Source organism: Notothenia rossii (genome assembly GCF_949606895.1).
Source record: "Notothenia rossii genome assembly, chromosome: 9".
NCBI classification, from domain to species: Eukaryota; Metazoa; Chordata; class Actinopteri; order Perciformes; family Nototheniidae; genus Notothenia; species Notothenia rossii.
In genome coordinates this window covers 7,988,504-8,006,291 of record NC_136907.1, presented here as the reverse complement: position 1 = coordinate 8,006,291, position 17,788 = coordinate 7,988,504, and the positions used below count along the sequence as shown (strand labels likewise).

General features: G+C 40.9%; 1 protein-coding gene across 1 annotated transcript in view; it reads right to left on the bottom strand.

Annotated features, from left to right (window-relative positions):
* Nucleotides 1-15,421, bottom strand: part of LOC307017573 (sodium/potassium/calcium exchanger 3-like) — a 30,026-nt gene extending 14,605 nt beyond the window's left edge. The window contains exons 1-2 of the mRNA XM_079647176.1: nt 14,909-15,421; nt 8,485-8,601 (exon numbers count right to left, since the gene is read on the bottom strand). Of these exons, the coding sequence (XP_079503302.1) occupies nt 8,485-8,601; nt 14,909-15,011 (220 nt within the window). The 5' untranslated portion in view covers nt 15,012-15,421. The remainder of the gene's footprint in view (nt 1-8,484; nt 8,602-14,908) is intronic.
* Between the last annotated feature and the right edge of the window lie 2,367 nt (nt 15,422-17,788).

Sequence of the window (17,788 nt, the reverse complement as noted above, 5' to 3'; positions counted from 1 at the left end):
GTTAATGTTCTCAGTGTTCTCAGTTACACACAAGACGAGCCTTATGCTACAATCTGCAAACGTAATAAAAAAGCCTGATTGTCTTTGTCATCAATTCACTGAACAAATGAATACAATAGGTAGAAATAGTCTGTAAGAAAGTGATATAACATATACTGAAGGGAAGTATAAGCACAAGGCTAACGTCAAATGAAAGATCTTAAGACTATGCAAACCTAAGGCTTGCTTGTCTAAAATGTTGGTAAATGATGCCAAGATGATGAATCCACATGACAGGTGTTTCTTATCAAAATGGCGATCAGTGTATTAGAACACTGTCATGCTTTGGGCTGGTCCGAATAAAAGGCCACTCTGAAATGTGCAGATGACTAACACAACCAAATGCTGAAGATGAGCAAGACTTGAGCGAATTGGAAAAATGGGATCAATAACAAATGTGTGCATTTTAAATAATTCTGTCCTGTAAGGCATGTGTTCACATTTGAGGCGTAAACTACACTTTGAGAATAAATGACATTGTTATCGTCCTGCAAAAAAGATTATTACCGGATTAAATCATTTGCCTGAGTTCCTGTACTTTTGAAATTCAGTATACATTTCTTAAAGTATTGCTAACTATAAATACAAGCAGTTATTTTTTAAATAAATACAAATATTTAAAGAAGAGTTTTTCTTTTTTCAAAATGTGTAAAAATACTATTTATCTCCTGCATGGTAAAACCCACAACAACATCATGTTTGTCTTGAAGTGAAGTGTGAGACAGGAAGTGAAACTGGCAGCTGCTTCCTGTCCTCCGAGTGTTAAGAAGAAAAAAGGGCTAATGACAGCCTAGCTCCCCTCTGCTCCCTGAACGTTACAAAGGAGAGCCTGGAGAGTGCAGATCTAATTCTCAACTCAGAGCCGAGCTGGATGAATTTAAACTACTGGAGAGCATGGAGCTATAAATAGCTCTTCTGCTGTGAGACAACAGTGGGGTCAACAGGCACACAATAAGCAGAGAGCAGCCGTCACGATGCACACTGCACCGCGGCTGCATGGAAACTGAACAACAGACTGCGTGGATTAGGAGAGGGTCCCTGGTGAGCGAGGATATGAGATGTGGTCTTTGACACGGCAGTGTGAGAGGCCATATGCTCCAGAGAGGGGACAGTCATTTGGCTATGTTCAGTTAGAACATCTAAATGTTTGTGCAGCAATGTTTACAGATTTGTGTCTGTGCCAGAGCGAGCACTGTCTGCTTGTTGTGCCATAAACTGAGGCCCAGTGCTCTCCGTTCCTCTCTCTCTTAAGAGGAACAATCCTATTTTCCTTGTGCCAGCTGTCATATTGTATCCGCCAAATCATCGAGGCTTAGCATGTAAACTTTCTGTCATCTTATCGCACGAAACAGGGAAGCCTGAATGCGAGCTGCACAGTTTGAGTCTTCTCCTCTGAAGCTGATCAGCGGCTGGACATCTGGGGCTTTATTTCGTTTCACCTTCTTCTCTGCGTCCCGGCGCTGGAAGATATCCAGTCTCCTTTCTGCCCCGAAACATAAACTCTCAGGTTATTCTGTCGCTGGAAACCGAGGGCTGCAACATGTACCTCAGATAGATGCTTTGAGGAGTTGCTCTGGTGAAGGCAGTTGCTATGGCGACACTCTCCCTGGGGGCAGCTTTTTTTTCCCTTTTTTTTTTTTGATGGGTGGCAGTAGGAAGCCAGAGGCAAGGCAATTGCCTGAACAGTGAGAAAGGGGGAGGTGAATATGTGTTTCCCATGGTTTGGGGTTTATGAAGAATGAAAAAAAAAAAAGCTAAGTGACAGCAGCTCCGTCTAAAAATATTTATTTTTCCTTACAAACCCTCAGGAGAGGTCTGAGAGAGCGAGGCAGGGGAGGGAACGGCGGGGAGATACACAGCGTCTCTCAGCGCACTGGTTTACTGAAGGCTACTGGACAGGAATGTGCTTTGCCCCGATTCCACAAAACAACACCACAAACTGAAACACAAACAGGTTCAAGATGATCACGTGCAACTTTCCACATTAGGGATTTAAGCCAGATGTGCCTTCAGCTTGATGAAGTCACTGGTTTTGTAGGCAGAGGTCGACCTGCGCTGTTGATGTGCTCGTACTCTGACAATAGAAGGGGTCTCTGTACTCGTCACCTCTCTCTGCGCTCGGTGTCTTTCTACCGTCAGAATCATGAAATGCTCCCACAACGCCGTCACCTCTGATCCAGTTCTGTCTGTCTTCACAGCAGCTCACATCAGTGGCTTTTAGTCTAAGCTAGAGTACTCTTTAAAAGATCCTTCACAAGTAGCACCTCCTTAACCTTCTTCTATTGTACTAGGGCTGCTCAATAAAATTAAAAAAACATAATCGAAATAAAACTTTTTTTTTAATTATTTTTTTTAATTATTTTTGTATTGGTTTTTCAGTTGAATTATACTTAAAGTTAAGGGTAATCAACTGTTAAAAACATACTGTTCACATTTTTTGTTTTCAATAAATGGATGTTTTCAAAGTAAATGGGTAATCGTTTTTAATAATCGTGATATCAATTATTGACCAACATAATCGAGATTAGGATTTTTGCCATAATCGAGCAGCCCTTGTACACATAGTGGTGCTATGTGACATCATGTGAAGCCTAAATGATATGAATCAGATCAGTTTAAACTTCATTCATTTTGATAAAATCAGATCTCTTATCTTCAGAAGGTATTGAGGTTGTGTGATGATTTCTTCAAACGCCGCCAGAGGCGACGCTTTCATCTGCTCAGCTTTGAGGTTGCATGTGAAGTGACAGTATTGGGTTAGACGTGCTGACTGGAGGAGACCTCTCCAAAGGCACAAAAACATATTTTTGGGAAATACAGATTTGTTTCAACATCTTTTCAAAATGAGTCTATGTCTGTTAAAGTTTCAACTATGGATGCAACTGATGATTAACAATCGAGGACAATTCAACTCCACCATCCAAAACCTTTTCCAAAAATGTGCAGAAAACCGGATGATTGAACCACTCTTTAAAGATGGAGATCTGGGAAAATACTAGGACTCCTTTTAGACATTATTATAATCGTGTTACCGAAAAATATCATATAATATATATATATAAAATAAATATATATAATTATTCAACGTTATTATTTTTGGTAATAATGTGTTTTATGCAAAGTGGATTGCCGTTACCTCCACTTCATTTTTCAAATTGTAATCCTGAATGAATTAAAATAATTAACAGTCTGGGGTACAGCTGGATAAAGAAGGTTTTCTTTTGCACATCACGAATTCACTAGTCATTTTTTTTAATCCAAGACACCACTTCTTTTGTCCACCTGTTACAGCAGATACAGTAATTGTATGCAGACTGTAGAGCAACAAAAGGACAGAGGTAAATTAGACCAGAAAATAAGGACACTGAAAGTGAACAATCATTTAATATATTAACTCCACAGCATTGGAAAAGCCAGGAGGCACACATTCAAATCACGCTGTTCAGAAGCAACGCATAAATGTACCCCTAATGCATCTTCCTCTAACACACTGAGTGTCTGCTGGAGAAAGGTTTATTGGCTTTTAGTAGAATCCACTACAACATTTATAGCAATCATAAACCAGTGTTGCCTATTTCAAAAAGCTGCTAAGCATTAACCAGACACTGGTTTGTGTTGAGGTCATTTTGATCACATAATAGTGACATATAATAATTTCTGTCTTGATTATAGGAAGCAAATGCAGTGTTGATATAAGGTCAATCAAAAGAGGGGTTACATACGACAGGTCCTATCTTCCTTCTGTATTTATCTGAGTCCAGATCAATAAGGCCAGTGCAGCAGATTAGATCTTTAAGTGAAAGCCTTATAAGGTCAATGCCGAGCATATTCTTCAGAAGGCAAGGAGGGAAATCTCCACTGAGCGAGAGCTGATGTGAGGCGCTGAGCTCTCTGTGAGTCAACGTGCTGCGGGGGGGGCGTCAGTGGAGCTGAATGAAGGGGCAGTGGGCGGTGCAGAGTAATGTTATCGATCTGAGAGGCTGCGGGCGTCCTGGAGTCAAGCTACGCCATCGACATTTCATGCATCAGCCCAACTGGCTTTGGAGTATCGAGCACTCACCCTCTCACACACACACACACACACACATATATATATATATATATATATATATATATATATATATACAGAGAGCTCTGCAATGAGCCTGCATTTTTCATGAGGAATCAAAAAATAAATATTTCATCCAGGTGTGTAATGTAAATTCAATTATGCAGTTGTTCTTTGATATGCTTTCCTTTGAGGCAGTTTCAATAAGACGATGATGAAACGAAAGCAAGGCTTCCAACCGCCTCGCCTGTCAATAAATACACTGGTGTGACACGAGGGCTCAGACAACACCGTGTATCATCTTCAGCTTTGTGGGTGACGAAATACAATGTAAAGACAAAGGAAATGTTTTTTAATCCTCTTTTTAGTGACAATCAATCATTTGATGAGGAGGTTTATGATAGGCTTTAAATAAAGATGCCTATTTGTGGACAGAAAGTGAAAAAGTGAAATCAGTATTCTGAAACCCTATAAATATTGGCTGCATTAACTACTGATTGCTTTGTATTACATCCATAATCTGACTGCCCTGAATAACCATTGGAAGACCATTTCTGTAAGATTTTCTGCCAGATTCCCTTTCGCAACACTTTCCCAAAACCCCCATGAAACATGGCTGTGGAAAAAGAAAACCTATTCTGAGCCGACGGTCGCTGCCAAAATAAACAACAAAACAAGCCTCGGCGACACACACACAGCATGAGCCACTTTCTTCATTTACATCATTTAGATGCACCCCCACCCCCCTCTACTCAGGGTCTAATTTTAGTTCCTTGGACCTTTTTTAATGCTTGAAAGCCAGAATTGTCTGGGTTTCAAAATGTAGCATTCAGTCGCCTAGCAACTACGGTCTCTCCGAGGCTTGTCAGATGAAGGCGGGTCGCACCGTCTCCATCTTGTTAAGCACTGAGGGGGTGAAGAGAGAAAGAGAGAGAGAGAGCTCGGGGCTGGACGTTACTGTGCAATCCCCCAGATAATAACCCCCCCCCCCCCCCTCGAGGTCCAGGGCAGGCTTTTTAATCACACCACAGATTATGTAATCATTGCCAGGGAGTCTGCTGAGGAAGAAGGCGGCAACCTGAGCCTGGTGCCTTGCGCACTGCTGCGAGACACTACCTGTCCAGCCCTTTGTTCGCCTGCTCCTCTCCCGTGTATTAGTACGGGGAAGTGTCCACCCGCAGTACGGTGGTTTCTTTGTAAGAGATAATGAGGAAGAGCAGCCGGGATCTCGATAAAGGTTAAGTGTTATATCGGGGAGCAAAAACACAAATTGCTGTATATAGCTCTGCTAGAGAGAGCAATCATTTTCTCTCTCAAGGGTGGAGGAAAAAAAACACCTCTCATACAATGTCACATAGGAGGAGGTGCGGGGACTGTGAGGAGGCTGCAATGTGCGAATTTACTACAAACCGGTCCCTGGTGAGTCCGTGTCCGCGCACCTCTCAGATGTAAGCTCTTCAAATCAAACCCAACGATGTGTCATTGAAATGTGTGATTATTTTACCAGATGAGATTATCAGGAGCTTAAACTGTTTGCTATATGCCCATTTAAGATTAAAAATGGCTTTAGAGATTGGAGATTTTGGAGATAAATGACACCTACAATGCACTACATTTCACACAGAGAAGAAGCTCGATGGACATTATGTAAACATGATCTTCTCCGTCTGCTGTCAAAAACTAAATATACTGGAAAAGTTCTGGGGATTCTCTTAAGATTCTGAGATGCCTGTCTGACATTGTTGCAAGGAGGAGATGTCACGAAAGCGCCTTTCCCTCAAATCTATTTTTAGAAGCTTAAAATTATTCATTGCGCGCAGGCTTTTTTTTTTTAGCTTTCACATCCTCACCAGGCACAGTACATTATAGGGTGCTACTTAGAGGAGTGTTGTCGGAACAGCTCATTTGCATGGTATATTATTAGCATAACTCGATTTGCATAAATCTCTTAGGGAATACAATAACCATGCCCTTTGCATACAATGCAACATTGTGACTGCCTGCCTAATATTAGCAGTGCCCTAGAGAAAATGCAAAGGATGAGGAGATAGAGAATTGTATCGTGTCAGCGAGGTAAAAGATTTTTCTTTGTGCGGCCGTGTTATTTCATCTACTCTGTATTATTCTCCCTAAAGAGATTTCCTCTCCGATCTGAATTTTTTATAATAAAACTGTCAGCAGTGATGAATGCGGCTCATGTCAGCCAGCTAATCAGCCTGGGAACCAGAGAAACAGAGCTCTGATTATGGCTGTCGATCGGCTGCTTGTCTCGTGATAATAAGGAGACGTTTGAAGCCGTCAAAACTATTCAGGGAGCATCCAGACTCCAGAAACAACTTGAAGGAAACTTGGCGTCTGCTGAAGACAGGCTACCGATGTGCCGATCACCTTTTTTTGCTCCCGATCCGATTCCGATCATTTGATTTTGACAATTTGCCGATACCGATCTTTCCCGATCCGATCTTTATGCAATGCATTAAGAGAAGAAAAAAAAAAAAGCATTCAAGTTGTCCCTTAAGGTTATTTTTTTTATTTAAATTGGATATTCTATCCAACATGGATATAGCTTCTTTTTTTCACAGCAGCATTGGATCAGTTCAGTTGTGCAGCATTGGATCAAAACAAAATAAAGCTTATCAGTACTCGTTAGCTTACTGCTACAATTAGACACTGCGCCCTGCCCACTCTGTTGCCAGATTTGAGAGAAATAAGCAACCAGGTCTATGAAAACCAAAACTAAGGTCTCAGGATGACTTTAAGACTTGAACATGGTCATTTTTGTTTTGTAATATTGAATAAAAAATAAAAAAAAGTATTTAAAAAAAAAAAAAATAAATCCAGATCCCCAATTTTTTTCTCCCGATTTCCGAGCTTTTGAAAATCACGTGATTGGCTCCGATCCACGATCACGTGATTGGATCGGGACATCTCTAGCTACCGTAGAAATCTGGTAGCCTTCTCCCTCTCTGTCAGTGCACAAGCTTGACGCTGACAAACACACTCCTGACAATAGACATAATGCAGCATGACCTTTCAGTTCACCTGCAGGGGAGAGGCAGAACTCTCCAGGACACTCCACTTCCCTTTGTATACCCCCACACACCACACATGCATGTAAACTTCGCCAAACCCCTCCTGACCTCCTACACTTTCAAACACACAAAGCATCCAAACTAGCCCCTACTGTTCATCAATGCAATGCACCCTCTATGGTCTTGTGTGTGTGTGCAATTCCAAATAACTCCCAAAACACAAAAATAGGCATGGGGAATATAGAATAGAATTGGGAGGGATGAAACCCTCTTTAATGGTCACACATGCAGAGCACACAGCACACACAGTGAAATGTGTTCTCTGCATTTAACCCATCCTAGTACCAGGAGTCTAGTACTAGGAGCAGTGAGCAGCTATTGTACAGCGCCCGGGGAGCAATGGCAGGGGGGAGGGGGGTGCCACGGCAGGGCAGGAGGTGAACTGGGACCTCTCCAAGTAGCAGTCGACATTCCATATTTAGGTCTGGTCGGGGACTTGAACCGGCGACCCTACGGCTCACAGTCCAAGCCCCTACTGACTACCCAATATTAAGATATTCTGTTTGATGTGATACACACTTCAACAGCACCACAAAGCATCAAACAAAAAGACCAAATCAAAAACTGTTCAGCACAAAAGCAGGAATTAATATGTCTATATCTGAATGTTGAGTGCAGCAGTGATGACGATTTTTTTAAAGGCCAATCCGGAAGTTAGCATGGCAAGGACTCCCTTGACAAAAAGCAATGGGATTTTCTCATTGCTTTTCTGTAAATTGCTAAAAAATAAGCTTTGTGGCCAACACACATTGATGATACCTGATACGTTTTGTTCAGCAGGATAATCCCCACATATCACTTTTCTTAAGCGTAAATAGAATCAGCAGAAATAAAATAAATAACATCAAAGTCAGACATCACTGCTGCTAAGCTAAAGGCGGCTAATGTTCGACGTGATGGCGTTTATACAGTCACTTGTTAGCCACCGCCATTTTGAAGACATTTTGAAGCTTCGGACATTTAGGGGTGGGGAGTTTACTGACTTATTTGATGTCGTAGTACACAACGTGGAAATGCAGTAAGCTTGTGTTAACCACAGACCTTATTTCAGGCTTCTAACCACAAACCTGGTCAAAAATAATTGATCTTGAGACTCGAGATCTGGATGTGGCAAAAGGCTAAGTCTTTCTGGGCTTTAGGATTCATTCGTGCACCACATTGTGATATATTGTACAGGCTTTTATAGAATGTGTTATTGATATGGCCGACACTGAACAATGAAGTGTTGCACTGTGGGAGAGTTTGCTGGTCTGACCTCAAGAAGCAGAGGTCATCCATCCAGGTATAAAGCAGTGACTCACTCACCTGCCCGCGGCGACTGGTCCTCGCTCTGGTTGTCTGACTTCTCCTGCATCAGCCGGCGAGTCCATCGCAGCTCCTCACCGCTCACGCCTGGCCCAAACACAGAGGACTCTGTCTCTGCTACAAAACAACACCAGAGTCATTTTAGCGCCAAACCAGCCGGGCACATTTGAACAACAACTCTCAAAGAACTCAATCTGTGTGTGGGACCTCTATTCTTCATGTTGAATTGTCGAGTCAATAAAAGAGCTGAAGAATAATGTTTGTTTCTTTGTCGTCCTTGAAGTTAAACTGAACACACTCTCTGACAAAACTAAAAGTCTTTGGGCTTTGTGATTACAAATCTTTTACAAAAAGGAGAACTATTAAGACAAATGTGACAAAAAGTCCAGTTTCTATACGCCCAATGTCTCTCAATGTTTTGTGTCTCTCTCAAAGGTAGTGAATCCTCAAATTTGAGAAAGGGGAACCAGTGGACGTTTTTTGTGTGAGAAATTACCAACATTACATTTTCTGTTCAATTTCCAAACTGATTTGATCCAGAGTTTCTCTTTGCAATCAAAGAACCTCTGACTGAACTATAATAACCACATTTTTTATTTTACAAGGTGGCCTTTTTAATAATCAAATAAAAATGAACTTGTCCTCAATCGGTACTGTTACTGCAACTGTTTTTGTCGATGTAGTAATTGTCTCCGGAGTTATTCTTGTGTCAGGTCCGACTCAACAGCAGTTTCATGTGTCTGGCTTTTGAAGATAGCGACACGTTCAGTAATTCAGTCCTAGCTGCCGTCAGCTGTCCTGAGCCATCAGCACTGAAATCTTTATGGTGTGTATTTCATTCCTCGAAAGCTAATCTGTGTGGGTTTCCGTTTTTACAACAAACGAGGAACCCCTCATAGATATATCTGTTTCATCCTCTCTCCGATGGGGAACAAAATACAGATTTCCTTCCAAAAACCACCCAGGATATCTTACAGAGAAGACAGTCAGACGTTATATATTTATGTATTATCTCTACACTCTAGTCTACACTGTCCTTTAAGAGGCAGCTTGGTGCTTGTATCCGATGCATTTCCTGATTGCTAGGCGTCGTTGAGTCCCTTTGTAGCTCGCAGCTCAATGAGGCTGTTTCATGAGGGCAGCGGTCGTGGCTGAGAGGAGACGTGAAGGCTTTCATGTCGAGCATCAAGAGAAGCTCTCCCTGTATGAAATTCAAATGGGTTTTTGCCACAGATGGCTCTGCACCATTTTCACACTTATCACTGGGAGAAGTCTCGAGCACCCATAATCACATTGTGACTCATTAGGAAAGGGAGAGATAAAAACATGCTAATTCTGTTTCTTCTCAAGATTCAGATCTTGTTAACGCACAAAAAAGAAAAAGAGATGGGGATGCAGAGCTCCTCTATAGAGTTAACAGTTACAGTGCTGAAATATTCAAGTAAAACATATATAAAGGACTTGTACCGAAAAGTAAAGTCTGAAGAACGCACCTCACCTGTAAACTCATCTGACATGAACTCCTTGATGAATCCGAACATAAATAGAAAGTGAATCCCGCCTACTGTATCACAGTGCGCTGAGATTTGTGACTAACTGTAAAGCACTTACTCATCACTGTACCCTGTATGCCAGGGCAGGTCTGCCTTCACTTACTGTACGGAGGCTCAGTCATTGGTACATGTTCATTTATAAAAGCCATGTTGGGTAAACTACCACCTTATATCACTGATATCACAGAGAGTGGCAAGTAGCTATTGCCTAAGATCCCAGGATGTGTTTTTATTACATGTGCCAAGTGCTAGGACTGTTTTAGGCACTAAAGCTTTTATGTGCGCAGCCCCTCTAGCTTGGAACACTCTGCAAAACATTTTGAAACTGAGCATTTTGGTTCCCCCGCAGCATTGTAAAGCTTGGATAGATTAAATGTTATTTGATACCTGTCATTGTGAATAGGTTGTAATTTGTACCCCTGTAATTATGTTGTATGATGTCCTTTTAGTTTTCTGTTGTCATTCTGTGTAACCAGATTCTCCCTTGAAAAAGAGATACAAACAAACAAACATTCAAGTCTTTGTTCACTAAGCTTGCATTCATATACATCAAACAAACATGGGATACTTGCCTCCTGTGCGGTTGTCATTATAAAAGACTCTCTTATTAATTTCCAGTCCTTTATAGTTTCCAGTAAGTTAGAGCTCTGGTGGTTCTGGTGTTGCTTAAACTAAACATTGTTTCACAAAGAATATTTTTTAGCTGAGGGTTTTAGCAGCACCTCTTGTCCTGCGATCAACTTGACCCACTACGTTGATGACACACTTATGTAATATATAGCATTTACGGCTTTAAATAGCCAATTTAACCTTTTTTCTGAAGGTTTGGCTCATTTCATAACGGTGTATGATATGAAATGCTTCAACTACAATCCTCCCTGAAGCTACATGAATCTATTTGAATTGGACTTGAGATCACAAGCTCACACAGTTTTAACTCCCAGAACTTTGCATTAATGTTGCTTATCATTCTGGTGATCCATGGTGTTTAAGCTAACGTTACTGTTACAGTGATTGTTCCTCTAGATAAGACCACCTAAAAGGCTTCGAATGTATATATAGAAAAATAAGTAACGGAAGGATCAGCGATGAAAGCTGATCAATCATAAAATGTGGTGTTTGTATCTAAAATACTTTAATCCTGCTGCCTCGCAACGTAAACACACCGGTTCAGCGCAGAAAGGTAAATGTAAATACCATAATGTTAAGAGTAAACACCGTAATTCATTGTTCCTATCTCTACACATCAGAATAAAAACGTAAACATTTAGGGACCTCCAAGTGAAATTACGTTTTGAGATTATCTCATGATGCCTTTGTATTGATGTAGAGAGACTGCATTCATTCATTTTGTTGCAACACAGACCAAAATAAGTCCCTTTGGCATTTTCATTAAACAAAACCGATTTTATCTTTACAATGCCTGCAAGACAACATTTTATTTTAAAACATGACAAAGCAAAAAGTCTAAATTCATAAATATGTCAATTTCCACATTGAGGTAGAAGGAAAACCAGTTAGGGCTGCTCGATTATGGCACAAATCATAATCTCGATTATTTGGGTCAATAATTGATATCACGATTATTAAAAACGATTATCCATTTACTTTGAAAACATCAATTTATTGGAGAAAAAAATGTGAACAGTATGTTTTTAACAGTTGATTACCCTGAACTGTAAGTATAATTCAACTGAAAAACCAATTTAAAAAAAAATTATTTGAAAAAAAAAAAAGTAATAATAAAAAAATAATCGTTTTATTTCGATTACGTTGTTTTCGTAATCGTTGCAAGCCATAATCGTAATTGCGATTAAAATATGATTAGTTGAGCAGCCCTAAAACCAGTGTTTGCTCTTTCTTTAGCAGAAACAAGACATTTGATCCTGTCAATTACACATCGACTGGTAAGACCGGCTTCCTCGGGATTTACCCCAAACAGGGTCAGTGTTTCCACAGGACAGGTCTACAGGCGGGAATCTAAATGTCTCTGATGGTGACATAATCAAAAGTACAAATGCAGATAAGATTGGCTTATTCTGGAAATCAAGTCTTTATTAAAAAACGAATATTTGTATTTCCGTCCCACACACTGAGCTCCATTTCCACATATATTCCCACTGACATTTAAACTGAACATTTAGGAAGTGTCGTGTTGCCATAAACAGAGAACTGATGAACATTTGTATTAGATTTGCCCTTAAATGGGGGCTCAACCACAGTTATTCAAATATCTGAGAGAAGACCAGTTCACAACTCCAGTGTGGGACAAAGTTCAAATCAGGATTATGTCACGAGGGCAAGACTTTATTGTACAGTTATGACGCTTTAAGGGATAATAAAGTATCTTCTTCCTTTAAGTCTACGGTTGTTAAGACAACGTTTTAGGATAGCTACTTTGGCTTGATTTTCCGATATCAATACAAATGAATTTCCTCTCGCAAATAGTAAATGATTCTGATGGCATTTGAATCTTTTTGTGTGTAGGCAATGAAAGTAATGTTGTGAATATTTCCTAGGTGGAATCACACTGTCAGGGGAGGAAATAATAGTAACTTTAAGGCAGCTATGATGATCAAAATCTAAATTGTTTTTAATGGATTCAAATAAGAGGTATTTGAAAGGATGGCTACTAGTGAAAAAAACTATTTATATATTTCAACTTAATCACTACTGACATTTAAGCCTGAAGGGACGCCTAAACGCAACAAGTTAAATATCAGCATTATGCTCCTTGTCATAAACAATTGTTGCAAACACTTTCCATATGTGCACTTTAAAAGATGACCATAAAATCAAAAATCAGTTTTGTCAGTTAAAAAGCTAAGCTAAAGCAAAGAAGGGAAACTGTCGTATCTTTTCAATCAACGCTGAACTTTAGTCTGTCCAGTGTGTTGACAGACAGTCATGCCACAGGGATCATCAAGTGTCAGCTGTTAGAACCACGGCTGCTGCCTTTTATAAATATTTCAGAAGGAATCCACCACTTGCTTGCACAGTGTAAACAAAACGGAGATATGTTTGAGATCAAATGTTCGTTAGAGAGGCTCGAATGTTGTGTAAAGGATCAAAACCCCACGTTTGCAAACATGGAAAATGGTTGGCGATCTTCAGAAAATAAATGTATTATATTCATTGCTTCCAACAATAATTGCAATTTTTTTACTCTTGAAGTGTTTCCTTCACAACTCCAACATTCATTTTCCATCAAGTTAATAGCGTTATTGTAAGTTATTTTAATCCAATGTTTTTTCCTAGGGGTCGACCCACATTGATACGGCGCATCCATAAATGGTTGTACAAGCCATGTTGTTCAGGATGCTACACAGTATGTGTAATATTTTCCAAGCATTGCAAAAAGAACCTGCCTGTCCCCGTTACAAACAGCAGACCACATGCTTTCATAAGGTTTAAGTTGAGCGGCCTTGATCTCGGTTCAAAAAACCTCTTCTGGTTGATGGCACACTCATACTTTAAAGGTGAAGTATAAATATTAATGACATGGATCATTCACTGGGAAACTCTTGCAGTACTCTCATGCAATACTAGGGTGGAACCTACATTTGAATAAAACACATCCTGAGAGTTCAATCATTCATATCATTGTAATGCACAAAGGATGACAGGGAATGGTGTTGTCGGGGCTGAAGCTGCGGAAGAGTGTGTGTGGCCGTGTGTGACAACATCAGCAAAGGTGATGAGAGGATAATGAGCGGGGTGGGGATGCCTTTAGGTGCACTGCTGAAAATGAGGCATCATCTAAGAAGGAAACATCACCTCATCCTGGCTATGAATGCATTATGATGCTGAGTTATAAATAGACGGCTCCAAGACAAATAACAAGGATTTACTATTTATACTATATAAAACCTGTTAGTCTCATTAACAGCCAGAGAAAAAGGCAGGAATTAAAAGGACAGGCAGTCTGTTTCAGAATCAACAGATTCAGACACGGTGTTCCTGCTGAGACAAAATAACCATGGTCGATCCACAAATAACTAAACCCAAATGATTGGATTTATACATGCAACAATGTCTGTCTGCTTTATGTAATCAACAACCTGTCACCTTCCTGCAGTGTGAGCGGAGCACATTGGAGCAGAGGGACAGAAGCTGGGAGACTGTTAGGAGTTAGAAAAAACTGAACTAAGATTTAAATATTTAGAGCAGTGATTCAGCCGTCGCACACGCAGCACTATTTGATACTTCGTAGACCGTATTTGCCTCTAGAAATGGCCCCATTCTGCACAGTAATAAGAAGTGTGCTTTTCAAAGGATGCTCCTTTCTTATTTAGACAATGACATGGTGGTGGTGGTTTGATGGATGAATGTAGCACCTGTCAATTGTAATATTTCTACACAAGACACTTACGATGTTCTTATGTTCAGCCTTATTACAGATGATCTATAGATAAGGGGAAGGGGAAGTATATTGGATCCTTGCTCCAAATGAAGACAAAGCACCACATGTTGTGCCCTACATTATTGTTAATGCATCAATTGTCTACTCATTGATCAAATGTAGTTATTTATTAAGACAGTGACAGTTAAATGTGGATCTGTTTTAATAGGGGTAAGACAAAATTGATTTGCTTTTGATTTCATTCTAATACAAGAAATATAATTGTATGTACAGCATCAATATAAAAGGTTGGCTCCTGATAGCAGCAGACATTTCCTTCAGGGCCACACACATAAAATGTCTAGATTCACATAAAATACACAAATTGTGCACGCTGTATAATCAGTAAGTGAAGCATGTTGAATGGTGCATCCTTAATTTCCCGGTGTGTCTAATAATATCCATAGGATTATAATTGTTGTGCACGCTCGCAGGCGCGCGCAGCCTGTAGTCTATATTAAGGTCTCACCTGGTGCCTGGAGGACCTGAGCGATCCACATGACAGCCACCAGCCCGACTCCACAGCAGCAGAACCGCTGGAAGGGCCGCCGGTGCCTCGCTGCGGCTCTCATTCCTCAGCCGGCCGCATATCCTCCAGAAACATCTGTTGCTCTCTTTTTTTACACTTGTTTCACACTTTATATACAAACAAACAGCTCCAGCACCAGCAGCAAGCGACTTCTCTGCCAAGTTGTGTAAAAAAAAAAAAACTATCCCCGCAATGACAAGCAGTGCTTTCCCACCCCCCCTCGGAACTAAGAGCAGCCGCTGAGCTGGTTCACTCCGACAAACCTCCGGGTTTCACATAGCGAGGAAACGCGTAAAAAAAGCTTTCTGCGTTCATGTGTTCAGTCTGAAAGGTCGACAGCAGATCCCACACTGAGGCTCAGCAACAGGAGGCGACATGCTCCGAGCTCTGTGTGCCTCCCTTTCTCTCTCCCTTTCTCTCTCCCTCTCTCTGTCTCTCTCTCTCTCCCTCCCTCTCTCTCTGCTCACACACTGTGTTTCCCTGTTTGGCCACCAGGCGGCGACAAACTCACGACTCCCTTTGTGACACCTCCGCCTTTTTTGTAGGTAGGGTAGGTAAGAATGGAGAAACCAGCTCGAGTGCCCTAGAATTTGAAAGTAGGCTACACAACCGAAACAAATCTGCCCCTTCCTTCAGACTTCCTTACAGAGCCCCTCCTCCAACACACATGAACGCGCACATGACCAATGAGGGCAGAAGATAAGTTTGTGCACGACGAGATGGAAGGCTGACAGGCAGGTAGGACATCCAATTGGCTGACCCGGGCCGGGGCAGATAGTTGGACGTGCTTTTTACAGCGCCACGGCTTCCACAGATGAAATATTTGTATATATTTGTTGTCAAAGCATTTAATGTATTCATTGCTATCGGAGCATTCCATGGAATATAACAAAAAGTGTTTCTGAAGTGAATTACCTACCCCACCTTTAAGTCTATTGACCCCTGATGGGAGGCTAACCATGTTTTCACTCCCATGATTAAATCATACACACTAAAAAGCCTGTGTAGCCTAGCAGTGGTGCCAACAACAGGTCCTGAAGAGCCATAAACACTACATGTCATTTTCCATCTTACCTTCTCTGCACCCAGCAGCTCTTGATTAGCAGATCACACCTGGTTCTGCTAATTAGATGTAATAGCTAAGTGAAAAGAGGAATCAGCTACACCAACATTACAACTAATAATCAGTCCCTCATATAAATAAAGTCTAGAGAACCTTAAACAGGGAACATCAGTAAATCAGTGATGTTTTCAGGTTTTAAGAAATCTCCCCCTAAACTGATATGTGATTACGATATCTTTATGTGGGGAGTTCTTGTCAAATAAAATAAGTTAACCTATTATGTTTAGCATTTGGCCCGTACATTTGCATCCTCATAAAACATTTGGGAATTGTTTTGAATTGTCTTCTTCTTCTTCTTCTATGCCTTTGTGGGTGCATTACAACCATAGACTGAAAAAATAGACGCTTTCTGTGTGTGTTATCGCCACCAGATGTCAAGCAGTGGAATAGCAAGTGCATGGGTGTGGCTGTACGGGATTAAGGTGGAGAGATAACAGCCATAATTATAATAATATATACTGCTATATAGTACAAACCAAAGTAGGTGAGGTCAGATTAAAATGTGTTTACAGTTTGGACGTTACTCAACAAGAGATTTCACCTTTTTTCCCTCATCTTTTTTACCATACTCATTTCCAGCTCTACTTGTATTGCTAGATAACAATGCTATAAGTAAGGGGCCATCCCTTCTTGTCACATGGAGACCTTCCAGAAACATGATGTAGATTAAGAAACACTGCGGCATAGCGGTCTGCTAATAAACCACTCTGCCAGTTCCCCAGAAAGTAGGCCTACATTAAAGTACACAAAGCCTTTTGCATAAACGTGCGTGAACTGTGCAGCGGAAGTAGTCTGTTTTATGTCTCCTACTCAAAATTAAAAAGACCTTCACTTCAGTAAAATGATACAAAAAAGTGAAAGTAGCCTCGTACTGCACCAGCTCTGCAGTGTCCTGGAGTTTTTCATTCTTAAATGTTTAACTTTAAGAGTTTATGACAAGAGCGCGGGACTCATGGATTTGTGACGTACATGGCTTGTTATATGAGGTGCATCACTTATTAACAGGTTGCATTCGGTTTTTTCCACAGAAATGTGTTGAACCTGCATATTAGTTTTGTTGCTACAGAGTCCTAAACCTTCAAGGTCAAAACATAAAGAAGTTTTGTATTTTTAAATCCAAGTATAACTAATGAAACGTGTTAAACAGTTTATATAATTGCATGTTGGGGTGGATGCATAAACTATTGGGGCGTATTTCTAAACTTTACACTAACACCTAACATATTTGTCAGTTGTTTGTAGCTGTAGATGTGTAGTATGGATCAAAGCTAAGAAATCTGACTCTTAAAAGTCAAGTCAAGTCTAATTTATGGCAGGAAAACACGTGATGATGCAGGCAGACTCACATTAGGCCTCATACTGGTTGTATGGGGCAACAGTGTCCTGGCCATTGTGTGGCCACACACACACACACACACACACACACACACACACACACACACACACACACACACACACACACACACACACACACACACACACACACACACACACACACACACACACACACACACACACACACACACACACACACACACACACACACACACACACATGGCCTCTGTATTTACAGAACACGGGTGAGTCAAACTGCCGTAAAGCCCTTGAGCTGTGTGTGACACATCGCCCCTAGTGAAGAGTCCGTCCTGCGCTCCAACCCCAAATAAAGACATCGGCCAGCGCATTGTTGTCACAAG